The following is a 16855-nucleotide window of genomic DNA, read 5'->3' on the forward strand; positions in this document are numbered from 1 at the left end:
ATTTCACCCGAGGTGTTAGACTGCACGTGGGGTGAATTGTTTCAGAAACAATGGGCCCGATTCTTGGGTTACCCAGCCTCTGGTTATGACGAATTTCATCTTAGCCCTTTCTCAACAGTTGCCTGTCCCGGAGACTGACCTGCTGAGCAATGTTATCGTTATCTAAAATCAGAGTGGAGTGCACAGTGGGAAGTTTGGAATTTCTGGGGAAATGCTCCCGGAGTTGGGTTTAAAATGAAGATCGGGTCAACGCAGACATACTTAGAAAACTTTGTTGGGACCGACGACATCAAAAGCACAGTCCGTGAACCCAAACTTTCCGCGAGACATAGAAATCGAATACAACCAAATATTAAAACGGTTTCAATTACCAGCATTGAAACAAGTATTAGTGCAAAAAAAAAAAAAAAAGCCAATCATACAGCGGCAAACGTAAAGGACCGTAGCTCCAACCTGAAAATTCAATCCCTTCCTCCCAAGAGCTACCCTTTTTATCCTCTTGTTTCCCCCCTCAGTGGACAACATCCCCCCCCGTAGTTTTTTCAGTGTTGAAAGAAAACCCGGAGAGCACACAGTGCTGCTTTTACAGCTCGCAAAATAATTCAATGAAGCATTTTTTTTTTTCCATCAGTGAGCGTCAGTGGAGCCTGCTGAGCCCACTCACAGAATCGTTGGACTCAAGACATACTCAGCTTGAGGACTTCGGTTTGACTGTGGCGGCTCAGCTCACTGGCTTTGAGACTGTACCGGTTTAACTTGGCACTCTCCAGTTTGGGTTTGATGTCCACTTGCTTTTCAAAGAAGTTGACCAGCGACTGTTCAGTCAAGAGTGATGCTAGAATGTGTTCGAGAGAGATAGACCAACCCCCTTCGGCTACTCTGAGCGAGGGGGAGTCTTTCTGGGGGGTCCTGGTTGACTCGAACACAGAGTCCTGCTCACAAGCGCCAGCGGAGGCTTCGGCCTGCGGGTCCTCCGGAAATTCTTCCGAATTACTCCCTGAGCTCCTGCTGCTCTGCCCCACTTCCCCAATCTGTAGCAGCAGGGTGGTGACCGTGGCGATGGCTTGGTATAAGTCATTTTCCTCTGGGTCTTCGTGGAACATACTGTACAAAGTTTTGCAGAACTGGATGAACTCTCTCTAGAAAACACAAAAACAACAGTCAGCGTAACCGTTGCGGAGAGAATCATCCACTCGAAAGGTCTTGCGATTCAGTAACCTCCTGTGGCCTCGCCTTAATCCAGAAATCAGAAAAGCCCTATTTCAGCCATTCAAATGGACACAGGGAATTTATTTCCAGGAAGGAATAGCTTTGCGTCCACTCCCACCTGCAGTAAGACTAGAATGGGATTTGCGCCGCAGGGTATCTGTGGTTTACACTCACATTCACACAGAAAACACCAAAATCTGTACACGTGGGGCCGTGTCTGTTCTGCTCCAAACTTGCCCAAGTCTTGGGAAGTCTGTATGGTCTGTAAGGCTATTTGGTAAGCGTCACGCGAGTTCCCAAGGATGGCATTTCTACCCTGGCTTTGGGGTAGCGTGGAATGGTTACAAAGAGCACTTCTTTGAGCTGCCGCTGGCAAACTGCCTTCTGGAATGAGTCTGGTGGATCCTGGGAGAGACCTGCCGCCTGGTCTTGGCGGAGCGCGTGCTTCTGATAGTGTTCGTGTCAGCTACTGGATAGCTCTGATGTTTAAGATCACCAGCAAGATTGGCCCCGGGGAGGATGTGGAGGGGGTGTCTCTTCTTTTTCACTGAATTCCCACAAAAGTATCATCCATCAGGTTCCATTAATGGCCCTCCCAAGAGCTACCCTTTTTATCCCCTCATTTCCCCCCTCAATGGACAGCTTCCCCCAGTAGTTTTTTCAGTGTCGAAAGAAAACCAAAGGAGCGAACAGTGCTCACGTGGAGGGCAAAGGTGATGATGATGATGATGATATTTGTTATGCACTTATTGTGTGCCACAGTGGTGTTTACGATGTGCCCTCACCACAGCAGGTGAGCAGAGCGTACCTTACAAGGTTGGTGTGTGGAGGTCCTTCCCCCACACGGGGTTTTAAGAGAAGCAGCCATGGCCTAGCGGATAAAGCTCAGGCCTGACAGTCACAGAGAGCTGGGTTTTAATTCCAGCTCTACCGCTTGTCTGCTGTGTGCCCCAGTTTCCTCATCTATAAAATGGGGATTAAGACCGAGAGCCTGTTTTCCTTTCTACACTATAAATTTGTGGGCTTCGAATAGATCTTACCAACTCTCCCAATCGCTTAGGACAGTGCTCTGCCCACAGTAAGCACTCAGTAAGTACAACTGATTGGCCGACTGTCATCTCGCCTGCTACCAGAGGGCAGAGTGGGCTTGCCTACAGCCCCAAGCTGTTTTATGCAAAGGGTCTTCAGGAGCAGGCTTAGTTATAACCAAGTTAGAAAGCAGGATTGTGTATTTTATTACCTTCCCCCTCCCTCTGACACGAGCCAAGCAGACTTTGACAGAAGAATGGACAGTCTCTCCACCTCTAGATCTGGTGGTAAATTCAATCCCGTACCTGGCTCATTTTAGGCAATTCCTTCTCAGTTTTGTCTTTTTCTTTGGCTAAGTCCTTAAGCATCTGCTTCAACTGCTTCTGATAATCCATGGCATCGCCTTGAGAGGAAGAGAAAGGAGTAAGTGAGGTTCAGAAGAGAAAGGGGGAGGTTTTCCAGAGGTTGGCCAGCAAGTTGCAGGATCTGGCCTAGTGAAAAGAGCACAAACCTGAGCTCTCATCATGGCTCTGCCAATTGCTTGTTGTGGGACCTTGGACAAATCACTTTGCCTCAGTTTTCTTAGCTATACAATGGGGATTCAAAACCTGTTTGTCCCCCGACCCCCCCTTCAATTTAGACAGGGACAGGAGCTCTGTCTGACCTGATTATTTGGTATCTACCCCAGTGCTTGGCATAAAGTGCTTAAAAACAGCAATTATTATTCAGGCTTTTCCCAAGTCTTTAGAGAAATAGCATGGTCCGGTTGATACAGCATGGGCCTGGGAATCAGAGTGACTCTGCCACTTGTCTGCTGTGTGACCCTGGGCACATTACTTCATTTCTCTGTGCCTCAGTTACCTCAATCATAAAATGGGAATTATGACAGAGTCCAATGTGGGACATGGACTGTGTCCAACCTGATTTGCTTCAATATATCCCAGTGCTTAGTACAGTGCCTGACATCAATAAGCACTTAAATACCATAAAAAAAAAATTCTCAGAGAAGGCATGAAGCCACCTGCAGCAGAGTAGGCTCTCGTCATCCAGGTGAGATCCAGCGCTTAGAACAGTGCTCTGCACGTAGTAAACGCTTAGCAAATACCAACATTATCATTATTATTATTCTGCTCAAGCTTTAGAGATTTCAATTGCATATCGGCGGTAAATGTTGTCCGTCTGGGGTTAGGGCGCGTTCATTGGAGATTGTTCACGATTCGACTGTGAGCCCGTCAGTGGGCAGGGACTGTCTCTATCTGTTGCCGATTTGTCCATTCCAAGCGCTTAGTACAGTGCTCTGCACATAGTAAGCGCTCAATAAATACGATCGAATGAAAGGTGAGGTGGGAGAAGAGGTTTCAGGGCCGAAGCAGCGATCTCACTCTCACTCCCGAAGAGGCCTGGGGGAACCACAGCCTCACGCCGCCCCAGAAGGAAAAAGTCCTAGCCAATTACCTGCCCCGACAGCAGGCTCCCAATACCTTCAGAAAATCTGAAAACAAGCCATGCAAAGGTGGGGCGGACAAAAGGGCTACTGGACGGGTAGAGGCCAACGAGCTGGAGCAGTCTCAAACATTGGGGGGCTGGGCGAGACCTCCGGCTTGTCTGTCCCTCGTCCAGGAGAAAAGCCTTTAGCCGGTCTGATGGCGAACTGGCTCAAGGGGGAAAGTGAATCCCTGCCACCAGCCCAAGTGACTTTTCAAACACGAAGACAGACAAATACGAGAGTACGTGCCTTTCGGTTTTCCAAAGACCAAGGGCCTGGACGTGGACAACAGCGGATTCTTTAACGGTGACTGGCTATCTCTGTCATTCTCGGTGAGCGCTAGAACAGAAATATTTCCACTGAACAACATGGGCGCAGAGCTTGCCGGCAGTGCATTTATGTGATGGTCATTTTAGCCCAAACTTCTGAATGGGGGTGTGATGTTCTTGGGCAACCATCCTGAAACCAGTCCTCCCCCCACTGCAACCCAACCCTATCTTCCCTCAAACTCTTACAGTTCTGTCATGGCTGTCAAGTCCCAAAGACCCGGGATCTACCCATGTTTCCTGAAAATGACCAATGGGGTCCTCTCCCTCTGTGGATACTGGTCACTGCTGGGAAGGGCTATCAATTCTTCATCAAACCCTTACAATTCAGCAACGTGGATTTGTGGAAAAATCACAGGCCTGGGAGTCGGGGGACCTGGGTTCCAGTCCCACCACTTGCCTGCCTTGTGACCTTGTGCAAGTCACTCAACGTCTCTGTGCCTCAGTTTCCTCATCCATAAACTGGAGATTCAATGCCTGTTCCCCTCTACTTAAATCTAAATCCTACAAGGAACACGGACTATGTCTGATCTCATCAGCTTGTATCGTCCCCGGCACTCAGCACGGGGCTTAGCATATAGCACGCACTTAATACCATAGTTATTATCCAGGGGAAAACAGTTTAAAAAACTTCTTCCATGTGGTCAACCGAATAACGACTCTAATCAGGTGAGTACGGGCAGGCCAAATGCCCTACGCTTGGAGGGACAGGTTTGGGTAGTGGCGGACAACACTATCACCTCTATGCGGATGACTCCCAAATCTACATCTCCAGCCCTGATATCTCTCCCTCTCTGCAGTCTCGCATTTCTTTCTGCCTTCAAGTCATCTCTACTAGGATGTCCCAGTGTCACCTCAAACTTAGCATGTCTTCAACAGAGCTCCTTATCTTGCCCCTCAAACACTTCCCTTCCCCTGACTTTCCCATCTCTGTAGACGGCACCACCATCTTTCCTGTCTCACAAGCCCGTAAGCCGGAGTTATCCTTGACTCCTCTCTCTCATTCAACCCACATATTCAATCCATCACTAAATCCTGTCAGTCTCACCTTTGCAACACATTAAAATCTGCCCTCTCCCCTCCATCCAAACTGCTTCCACGTCAATCCAAACACTTGTCCTATCCAGCCTTGATTATCAGCCTGCTGTCCCTCTTCATTCCAGTCCATACATCGCTCAGTTGCCGGGATCATTTTTCTACAGAAATGTTCAGGCCATGTTTCCCCTCTCCTCGAGGACCTCCAGTGGTTGCCCATCCTCCACAACAAACAGAAATTCTTTACCATCGGCTTTAAAGCATTCAATCGCCTTGCCCTCTCCTACCTCACCTCACTACTCTCCTACTATAACCCAGCCCACACACTTTGTTCCTTTAACGCTCCTCTATCTCACCGCCAACTGTTTGCTCACATCCTACCTCTGGTCTGGAACACTCTCCATCCTCATATCTGACAGAGAATTACTCTCCCCAGCTTCGAAGCCTTATGGAAGGCCTTCCCTAAGCCCTCCTCCCATTTTCTGCATCACCCTGACTTGTTCCCTTTATTTATCCCCTCTCCCAGTCCCACAGAACTTATGTTCAGACATCCAATTTAATTTGTTTTAACGTCTGTCTCCCCCTCTAGACTGTAAGCTCATTGTGGACAGGGAATGTGTCTCTTATTTTGTTATACTATACACTCCCAAGCACTTGGTACAGTACTCTGCACACAGTATGCGCTCAATAAATACCACTGGCTGACTGACAGACCAAGACTTCTGGGGAGTAGGGAGAGGGAAAAAAGGAGACAGGAAAGGATTGTCTGCACCTCTAGATCGTAAGCTCATCGTGGGCAGGGAACGTGCCTGTTTATTGTTATACTATACTCTCCCAAGCGCTCAGTACAGTGGTCTGCACACAATAAGGGCTCGAGAAATTAAGTTTACTGCCTTCCTGGCTCTCTCGCAGCAGCCAAAGAAAGCGGGTGCCAGGGCATCCCCAACCCACGTCTGCTCTAGGTCGAAGGGACCGGCATGGCTGCTGCTGCTCTCCCAGCCTTTCGGTTCTAACAGCCTCAGCTCCTTCCGCCGGGAGCAGGAACCGAAGCCTGCCAAAGACGAGGGAAGCAACGCGAAGCTTCCTCCCTCCCCACACCCCTCCGGGGCCGGCTGTCCTCCCAAGCGGCCACTTCGTCCTGCCGAGGGGACGAGTCCGTCCGCTGCTGCTTACGGTGACCTGCTGCCCGATTTTCTTACCAGGAGGAATGTGGAGGCGGTAGAGAAGCTTAATTTTCTCATTCATTTCTCCATGGTACATAACATCTGCAAGGGAGACACAGAGAACAAGGATCCGGCATTATCCGGTGGCTCGGAGATCGGATGCGTGCTGGAAACTGGCTTAATCCCGGCGGGCTCTCTTGAACCGTGGACGCGGGTTCCTAATTGTTCATTCTGAGGAAGAGCTGATGCTCTTTCGGGGCTCTGCGTATATGAATGGCCTCTGAGAAACTGCTCAGCTCTCTAGCACACCTGGCCTCATTTCAGGGGTCAGTCTATTTAGAAAAAAGTGATGGAAAGACTCCCCCCACACTGATCTACCTCAGCAATGCACTGAAGTGGATTTCTTGCTAGAGGAGCAGTGCAACCTAATGGAAAGAGCACAGACCTGGGGGTCAGAGGACCTGGGTTCTAATCCTGCCTCCACCACTTGCCTGCTGTGTGATCGTGGGCAAGTCACTTCACCTCTCTGTGCCTCTGTTTCTTCACCTGTAAAATGGGAACCCAATACCTGGTCACCTCCTACTCAGACTGTGAGCCCCATGTGGGACAGGGACTGTGTCAGATCTGATTAACTTGTATTGGAGAAGCAGCGTGGCTTAGTGGAAAGAGCCCGGGCTTGGGAGTCAGAGGTCGTGGGTTCTAATCCCACTTCTGCCACTTGTCGGCTGTGTGACTTTGAGCAAGTCACTTAACTTCTCTGGGCCTCAGTTCCCTCACCTGTAAAATGGGGACGGAGTCTGTGAGCCCTTCGTGGGTCACCCTGATTACCTTGTATCTACCCCAGGGCTTAGAACAGTGCTTTGCACATAGTAAGTGCTTCACAAATGCTATCATCATCATCTCCTCCAGCCCTTAGAACAGTGCCTAACATATATAATTGTATTTATTGAGCACTTACTATGTGCCCACTTGATCAGCACATATCCATTCCAGTGCTTAGTACAGTGCCTAACACATAGTAAGGGCTCAATAAAAACCGTTTAAAAAATTATTAAAAAAAAGAAATCAAAGCTCACAGTGGCCCCCAAACACTCTGCTTCCCAATTAATTTAAGGTCCAAGGCCAGAGGTCTGGGCTGGAGTGGACAGCCCCCAAGAGCCAATACCTAGGCAGCGGGCGAACCCTTTGAATCCAACAAGATGATCCATGTTTTCATCCAGCAGCCGGAACATCCTTTCAGCGAGGATCTCGGTGTGCTCTCCACAGGTCCAGGGGGACACGAGCTTGAACAGCCCGGTCAACTGCCGACAGTCAATGCGGTAGTGTTCGGCGTAAGGCCTATTAGGATCATGGCGCTCAACTGCAGGGCTCATCTGTTCCCAGTAACAGCTCATCAGATGCTCTCGCTAAAAACAAAACCAGAAAGCGGCACGTAACAGTACGTCAAGAGAACCAATTTGGGATGAAGATTAAAACCACCTCGTACTGGGATGTCCACGGTGCCCGGCACTCACAGGAGCCAAAATCCTACTTTCATGGATTGTTTTCACATTTTCTTCCACTTTCCTTCTTCCACCTCTTCCTTAGGAAGGAGGCGGTTGGGTAGGGTGGAGAGAGGAGGGAGGAGAGGCTCACTGAGTGGGTATTTTATCTCTCTGGAATCAAGAGCCACTGATGCTTTCGAATGCGTTTTATTCTCAAGATCACCCTCTTGAAATAACCTTTGGTTTAGATTGATGTGATTTCATGGGGGTGGCTGAAGTGATGGGCTTTCCCCACCCCTAAAACTAGTACCCAGGACACAGTGCTCGCTGACCTCCCCAGGGTTTCAGTTTTCTCCATCAGAGATGGGGTGGAGATGGGATCCAAGGAGATAGCTTAATTTTTAGGGGGCAGGTGCCCCAGTGCAACGGCATCAATAGGGGTGCTCAAAGTTCACTCCGGGCCACAGAGAGTCTCGCTTCTTCAACTTAAGCCCTGCTCCCAACAGCCGGGGGAAATCACCAGATTTCTAAGGGTTCTCGGGTCTAGCCCGGTGATCCCGGTGCCCCTAACTCTGCTGAAGAAGGCAGGGAGCATCCCAACTGGCTCCACCTCTGACCGCACTGCACACGGTAAGACACCCTTCCTGAACCGAGCGGAGGGCCTGAGACCTTCCGCCTCTGGGTTCCCCCGGCCGGCTCCCGGATTTCGGAGAGCCACCGCTTAGTCGATGAGGTCATTATCCGACCGCCCTCAAGATACCCTGTCTTCAACCCGGTTCCTCCTTTTCCGCGGCAAGCCACCTGAACAAGTCATAGAGTTCCTCTAACTCTTCAGGGAGAAGCGTGACATCTGGAATGACAACTCTGAGCTAGAAGAAAGAACACAAACAAGGAATATAGTGTCCTGAAGGGGGAGACACAGACTGAGATTAGAGACGTGACGCTGGCCAATGACCAGTGGCATTTATTAAGGGCTTACGGGGCGCCAGGCACTGTTCTAAGCGCTAAACCCGGGCTTAGATGCAAGCTAATCTACCGGGCACCATCGCTGCCCCTCACGGGGCTCACAGTCTAGCAAGCCTCAGTGGAAAGAGCCCAGACTTTGGTGTCAGAGGACATGGGTTCTAATCCCGCCTTTGCCACTTGTCTGCCTTGGGCAAGGCACTTCTCTGGGACTCAGTTACCTCATCTGAAAAATGGAGATTAAGACTGTGAGGCCCACGGTGGACAACCTGATTACTTGGAATCTACCCCAGTGCTTAGAACAGTGCTTGGCACATAATAGGCACTTAAATACCATTATTATTAATAATCTCCATTAATAACCAGGCATAGAGAAATTAAGTGACTTGCCCGAGGTCGCACAGCAGACAAACGGTGGAGCCATGGTTAGAACCCATGATCTTCCGACTCCCAGGCCCGGGCTCTCCCCACTCTGCCATACTCTACCTTTAGCGGGTACCCATTACCCTGATGCATCTGTATAAAGAGTCTCACCATTAGGTTACCAAAAACTCTTTCTTAAAACATCCTCTACAGCAATCGGCAACATATTTCTCGCTAGGAAGAAAAATGACCATAGCTTCAGCTCTGACACAGAAGCTACACAGAGCATTGTTCTGATGCTCAGAAGGTTACAATAAAAAATGGAAGATGTGACTTTTCATTTTATAAATGTTATTTGTTTTCTCCTGTGTGTATTCTTACCAGCAGTTGTGTTTCGCCATACGTATTGTGAAATATTTAACAGATATTACCACCTCGCATTTGTAGAGGGCTCGTATTTTCCCAAAGCACTTTCCTAACAATGATTCATTTTGTCCTTACCCACCGAGCCAGAGGGAGAGGCGGGTATCAACATCCACCCCCAGTTTAAAGATGAGGAAATTGGGACCCAGAGAGGTTAAGTCACTTGTACAGGGTCACACAGTAGACTAATAGACCCTTGTGTGCCTTTCAGCATTTCTACACGTGAAGAAAAGTTACATGAATTGGTGGTTTAGCCATATCTTCTCCTTTCAACTGTGAGCCCCATGTGGGTCAATGACTTTGTCTGACCTGATTCACTCAAGTCTACCCCAGTGCTTAAAACAGTGCTCGGCACATAGTAAGCATTTAACAAGCACCATAAAAGCAATAATAATAATAAGACCGAGGGATGACTTTACAGTGATTTTCAAGTTTAAGGAGGGCTTTTATGGGATGGAGACTCACCAGCGGTTAACCCTGTTCATAGAGAAAATGGACTTTACTTTCGGCAAAGGCCGGATGGACGGCAGTTGGGCAAATGAAGAACTTCCAGAATTTCAGGGTGACAAAACTTTCGAACGGGCTACCCGGGGACCGTGTGGCTCCTCCATCCTTGAAGATCTTCAAGAGAAAAGCCGGAGCTAATCGTTCACCTGCCTGGAAGCGGGGGGCTGGACCAAATGACCTCTTGAGGTTTCCCGACAGTCCCGAAGATCGAGATGCCTATCGTACTTACTACGTTCTGTTTGGTGATGTCCTCGTGGCTTTGGAGGACCTGGATTCTATGCTTACAGCGCATGTGTTCAATCTGCTCCACAGACCGGTCACCGAATTTCTGCAGAGAAAGTTGCAGGATGGCCCATGTGGGGACAGAGGGGACCAACGGGAGCAGAGAAACTTCCGCCCCGAGACTCGGGGCCAGCGGAAAGCCCCTCCTTTCAGAAGGAAATCCCCAGGGATCACGGGAGCTGGGCCCATTTACCTCATACGCGTCCCGAATCAGATCCGCTATCTCAGTCACAGGGAAGGGTTCTTGGTGGTCAGAGAAAAAGGCGTGGTGGTTTCCAGTCGGTGGACCGGGGCTGTCCTCGTTCCTCACATGGTCGAGAAACCTAAACCAAACCAACCGGGGATGTTACTTACACCACCCAGGGGTACGCGGGGGGCGGGGAGGGGAGTTGTCTTCCAGCAGGACACCTGAGGCCAGAAGGGGTGGGGCTGAACCCCTTCCCACCTCTATCCGCTCCATCAAGGCCGGGGCCTAGGCAGGGAGCAGGGCGGGAGGGAGGGAGGCAGGACAAGGTGTTCTTTGTCTGGTGGATTCTCTGAAGAAGCCTCAACTCGGAAAGCCTTCTCAACTTCTCTGACCCTTTCATATGCTCTAAGGAACAAAACCCAGCCCAGTTACTGGGTTTTCGGGAGCAGCTCAGAGGGAAGAATGAAGAGGCAAGGTGGGAGGAGAAAAGGAAGAGGAGGAACAACTACTGTGCTTTCCCAAGCGCTTAGTACAGCGCTCTGCACACAGTAAGAGCTCAATGAATCCGATTGAAAGAATGAACGAAAAACCAAGTGGAACAGCTTCTCTGGAAGCTGTGACGGGCGTGAGATGGTAGCAATTCTGGTTAAATGGGGATTAAAACTGTGAGCCCCACAGGGAACAACCTGATTACCCTGTATCTACCCCAGCGCTTAGAACTGGGCTTGGCACATAGTAAGCGCTTAACAAGTACCACAATAATAATAATAGTTTCCGGATGCAGAGAGCATGGCTGCATAATTCTGGCCTTCCCAACGCAACCTCCCTCCTGATTCCAAACAAGAGCCACTGCCTAGCTGTGGGGGTGGGGGGTGCCTGGACTCCTCAGCCCACCTGCTGAGGATCATCAAGGCCTGGGCATCATCTTTACTGCTGCACAGTTCCACCGCATTTGCTTCTAAAACCGCCAAGCCCAACTGGAAAATGGCTTTGATTCCGTCAAAGAAGAAACAGTCCACCACATTCACGGCGCTTTCTAGAGGCATGATACTGAGGAACAGGGTAAGGAACCACGAGAGGGAAACGGAAGATAGAGCGGACAGATCTTTCATGTGTTCGGCCAGTTCTGGCAGGCGTTCTCTGATGAGTTCTTCGAACACCGACTGGTCCACTTGAGCTCCTGAAAAAAAAAATCAGATTTCCATGGGGACAGTACCTTGACCTCAAGACCACACATTTACTGTCCTGACACCCGGCATGCCTCAACCCCCTGCAAAAAACCCAATATCCACCAGAGCACAAAATGGAGGCCTGGAGGACAAAAGCCCGCTAACGGAACCGTCTATGGCACCTTCATCGACATAGTTTTTTGGACACAGAAAAGGCTCGTCTACCCTTAGCAGGAGAGGAGCTTCCTTAACCCCCTCACAAGCCCAGTTCCTAGGTTTAATAATGAGCTGCTCAATCAAATGAAGTGAAATGTTTAAGAAATGAAAGCACCCACCTGGAGAGGTCTGAGTGCTAGTCCCCACCCTACCCCTACCTCCGGGAGACCCGAGGCAAGTCACTTGGTCTCCCTGGGCCTCAGTTTCCTCATCTGTAAAACAGAGGATACAACTATCTGCCTCCCCCTACCTCACGGGGATGCTGTGAGGAGGAAGATGAGACCCAGATGAAAGAGCAGTCTACACAAACAAGGTGCTACTGATTCCCCCTCCGAGTCCAGCCACCCCAGCCCCCGGCAACCGGAGCCCCAGAGAGAAGGGGATGGGCATGGTTCACCGATGACTCGACGATTGAAATAATCCGGCAGCATGCGTTCACACACGGCAACAAGCAGCCAGAAGGCTTCTTCCTCCTTGGCATAGAGCAGGAACACAGAGGTCAGGATGTTCATGGACTGCAGAGAGGACACAGTGGAAGGGACATTATTTTCCAGGTCACACTACAGCAGGACTGACACTTAAAGCGATGGACCAGATAACCAGATGACCTGGTTCAGCAGTGGATATCAAAGGGTGGACGTATCACCTGCCCCTCTCTCCCCCTGCCCAAACCTATTCACAAGCCTGAAGAAAGGCCACTTATCTGTGAAATGCCAACTTTAGATCCTAGGTTTTCAAATGGTTTCACCAACCCTTGATTTGCTCAAATCTTCAGAGGACCTCACTTGTTTCTTTTACCCCGTTTGTCTCTCTCCCAGAAAAACCACGATTCTCCCCCCTCAAAACACCATCATCTTTCATCACACATGCAGGGATCCAGAAACAACAATTCCTTGCAAAGGAGAGTAGGGACGAAAGATCTTAGCCTCATCAAACGGATGGGACTGGTGAGGCTTAAAGTTATGCGATTGCCCGAGGTCACAAAAGCCAGTTGGAAGCCAAATGGGTGGCTGGACCTGGGGGAAATTCCCCACTCCCTTTACTTCCCATTTCCTAGGTCCAAACAGCTGGGAAACGTAACACTTAAAAGGGGCAATGGTCCTCTCTGAGGTTAGAAAGAGGGATGGAGACCCAGATCCAGCCTTCTCCCTCCCAACGGCTTCACCTGGCAGTAGCCTATCTTAGGGTTGCGGTGGGCATAGGCGGTCAGCACTCTCCTCAGGGCCGCGATGCCCGTTTCGTTTTGAAAGGCGGGGTGCTCGGGTAACGAACGATGCAGGTCCCGTTCGATCTCCTCGGTTGCCATGCAACACTTTCCCATCGACTCCTCCACCAGATTCCCGTAGTAACCGGGATGGGTGTTGAGATCAGTAACGGCATCTGGCGACAGAAAGTTTGAAAAGAACTCACGTTATGGGGCTCCAGATGATTTTCAGCCCAGAGTCACCAAGAGAGGAATTTATCAAGAGAACATCTGCGTTGATCTGATTTCACAGCAATCTTTCGAAATAAATACAATTCCACCCTCAGCCAGAAGCTGATTTTTTTCTTCTTTACCGCACCCTCCTATTACGGTATTTGTTAACAGCTTACCTTACTATGTGTCAAGGACTGTTCTAAGCGCTGGGGTAGATAAAAGTTTATCAGGTCAGACACAGGCCCTTGTCCCACATGGGGTTCACAGTCTAAGTAGGAGAAAGAACAGGCTAATTGAATCCCCATTTTACAGAAGAGGAAACTAAGGCATTGAAAATTTTAGTGATTCGTCCAAGGTCACACAGCACGCAATTGGCAGATCCAGAATTAGAACCCAGGTCCTGTGACTCCCATACCCGTGCTCTTTCCACTAGGGCATGTGGATGTGTGCTTTCTGCTCAAGTATTTGCCTAGAGAAGTAACAGCACAGTCTCAAAGAGTAACTAGAAACAGTTTTAATACTGAGCTTGTCAAGACACATAAATCATATACACACTCGGGTCTTCCAGAATGCAGGTTTTCACTCTGTACTTTAATTTCGGGTACCGTTCTTCCAACGAGAAACGTCTGCTGGGCAATGCACGATCAGAAGAAAGAGTTGTGTGCTGTGTACGTCACACAGCACGCGCTTTAATAGCATGTACTGGAATACACGTTTTTAACACAAGATTGGTTGAGAATGTTACCTCCCTGTAATAAGAGAACCAAGTGGCTCTATTAAATTGGCCCTCATATTGAAACTCTTCTGATGCCAGAGGTTACTTCCAGACACCAGTGTGATTGAAAGATCAATATTCTTTCAGTCGCATTTATCGAGCGCTTACCGTGCACAGAAGACTATGCTAAGCGCTCGGGAAAGTACGATACAACATTGAACAGTGCCAACCCCAGCCCAAAGCGAGTGCCCAGTCTAGATATGGTACTGACATTCCCACCACACTCTCCACTCACACCCTGTCCTGTCTGTTGTTGGCTACACCTGGAGTTCTTTTAGTATACAGCTCTGATTATTTAGCCTTCACACAGCAGACCTCCCTCCAGGCTCCCTCAACTACAGCCCATACCTCACTGTGCCGTCCAGATCATTTTTCTAAAATGTCTTGCTTCATATATCCTTTAGGCAGGAAATGTGTCCGTTTATTGTTACAGCGTACGCTCCCAAGCACTTAGTACAGTGCTTTGCACAACCTAAGTGCTCAATAAAAATGATTGATTGAACGAATGTCTCTCCACTCCTCAAAACCCTCCAATGGCTGCCCATTCCTCTCCACCTCAAGCAGAAACACATGTCAGCTCTAAAGCACTCAATCAGTTCTCTTTCCTTGGTTTATCTCTGCTTCTCAGCCTCGGCAACCACCCGCACGCTGCAGTCCTCTCAAGCTGATTATTCACTGTGCCTTGCTCTCGTCTCACCCGCCACAGACCTCTTGCTCACACCTCCCTCCTGCCTGCCACCCCTGACTTAAACACCCAACAGGCCTCAGCCCCTCCCATCTTCAAAGCCCTTTGGAAATCACACCTCCTTCGGGAAGCCTTCCCCATCTGATTTCCAATCTCCCCGTCTGATATCCCCCAGTTGCCATTTTAGCCATTCCAAGCCATCCGACCACTTGCAGGCTCACCACAGCCCTCAGCACTTGAGTTAATAACTTCTTACTCTGTTAGCAGTCAATGGCATTTACTGAGCACCTATCTGCAGAGCACTGTACTAAGCGCTTGAGCGAGTACACTACAACAGAGTCTACCTCGGGCCCCTAGACTGTAAGATTCTCGAGGGCGGGAAGCATGTCTTCATACTTCATCAGACTCAATATCATTGCTTGATTGCTTTCACGGATCCTAAATACGCATTCTTTTGCATGTATGAAAATAACCATCACAAAGGGGGCTAAAATCCTCTCAAGGCTGTTGAAAAGAAGGGTTTAAGTCAGCATTAATGGCTTGTTCAGGAAAGCAATGCCACAGAAAGGCATTTGACAGCTTTTAGGCCTGTTAATTTGATATTCACCAGACATCCCCCAAGCACAACATTTCCTCCATTAACACATTCGGGCACCCAGGGCCTGTTTCAGGACCTTAGGGCCGGGGCACGAGAGTCATAGAGAAATTCCAGAGGGGCCCCAGGCCTGCACACTGGCACCAGCTGGGCTTATTCATTCAATAGTATTTATTGAGCGCTTACTGTGTGCAGAGCACTGTACTAAGCACTTGGACTGTATAATTAGGCAACAATTCGGCTTAGCCAAACAGGTCTCATTTTGGTAATAGTAATAATTGTGGTATTTGTTAAGTGCTTACTGTGTTCCAGGCACTGTACCAAGAGGTGGGGTGGATATAAGCAAATTGGGTTGGACACAGTCCCTGTCCCATATGGGGCTCTCAGTCTTAATTCCCGTTTTACAGACAAGGAAACGGAGGCACAGAGAAGTGAAGTGACTTGTCCAAGGTCACACAGCATACGAGTAGCGGAAGCGGCATTAGAACCCAGGTCCTTCTGACCCCCAGGCCCGTGGTCCGTCCATTAGGCCTCGCTGCTTCTCAGGGACTCTCCCGGGAGCCCGCTAAAAGGCCATACACGTGGGAGTCAGGTAGGTTCCAACCAATTGCCAACTTACAAACTCACACTTAATACCCATGTCTTGGCATTCAGCCTGGCCAGGATGCCTCCGGCTGGACGAGGTCCTCTTTGAACACTCTACACAATGGCTGAGGGCCAAGGGAAGGGTTTGGCACCGCCCAGGCAAGACTCAGATCCCTACATTCAGCCACTTGAGTTAGGGAAGGTCCACCGAGTAGTGGATAGAGCAGGGGCCCGGGAGTCAGAGGGTCATGGGTTCTAATTATATTCATGGGTGCTCTTATAGTGTTACATCATACTCTCCCAAGTGCTTAGTACAGTCCTCTGCACACAGTAAGCGCTCAATAAATTTGATTGACTAACTGACCTATGTCTTTGTCTATTAAACACTCTGATATCCCAAGTCCCATAGCACTTATGTCCATATACTTAGACTCTACTATCTGTAATTTTTTTAATGTCTCTCTCCCTCTGTATACCGTAAGCTCCTTTTGTGCAGGGATTGTGTCTACCAACTCTACTGTATTGTACTTTCCCAAGCTCTCAGTACAGTACCCGATTAAAATACCAGACAAATTCAAGAAGAATTCATTACCTGAAAAGAGGAGCCAAAGTTTGCCACGCAAGGATTCAGGGATCCCCATGGCGACGAGTTTGCGGATCTTTTCGGTGCGAAACATACAGACGGTTCTGCCGTATTCTACAAAATGGTCACTCCAGAGGCTCACTTTTATCTGTTCCCTTGACTGAAAAACCAGAAACACAATGAAAGGCACGGAAAATGAAAATTCTTCTACCATTTCACAGCATTATCTATTTGACCCACCTATGAGGGAAATTCACAGATAAATTTTCAATAAGAGCTGTCCTGGGCAATGAAATATTACAATCACCCTTAGGTAGAAACCATAGCCCTTCTAACAACTTCCCAGCCTCAACAGTCTTTTGGAGATGTTGAC

At 49.1% G+C, this 16855-nt stretch overlaps 1 protein-coding gene across 3 annotated transcripts in view; it reads right to left on the minus strand.

The window, feature by feature from the left end:
• Nucleotides 1-257: 257 nt before the first annotated feature.
• Nucleotides 258-16855, minus strand: part of TBC1D8 (TBC1 domain family member 8) — a 65283-nt gene continuing 48685 nt past the window's right edge. For all 3 annotated transcript variants that reach the window (XM_029048287.2, XM_029048290.2, XM_029048289.2), the window contains 12 exons: nt 16492-16642; nt 13008-13222; nt 12240-12357; nt 11352-11637; nt 10464-10593; nt 10218-10316; nt 8535-8601; nt 7414-7656; nt 6285-6350; nt 3974-4063; nt 2544-2641; nt 258-1139 (listed from right to left, as the gene is read on the minus strand). In XM_029048287.2, coding sequence (XP_028904120.1) covers nt 678-1139; nt 2544-2641; nt 3974-4063; nt 6285-6350; nt 7414-7656; nt 8535-8601; nt 10218-10316; nt 10464-10593; nt 11352-11637; nt 12240-12357; nt 13008-13222; nt 16492-16642 — 2025 coding nt within the window. In that variant the 3' untranslated portion in view covers nt 258-677. The remainder of the gene's footprint in view (nt 1140-2543; nt 2642-3973; nt 4064-6284; nt 6351-7413; nt 7657-8534; nt 8602-10217; nt 10317-10463; nt 10594-11351; nt 11638-12239; nt 12358-13007; nt 13223-16491; nt 16643-16855) is intronic.

This window comes from Ornithorhynchus anatinus, chromosome 20 (assembly GCF_004115215.2).
Source record: "Ornithorhynchus anatinus isolate Pmale09 chromosome 20, mOrnAna1.pri.v4, whole genome shotgun sequence".
Taxonomy (NCBI): domain Eukaryota; kingdom Metazoa; phylum Chordata; class Mammalia; order Monotremata; family Ornithorhynchidae; genus Ornithorhynchus; species Ornithorhynchus anatinus.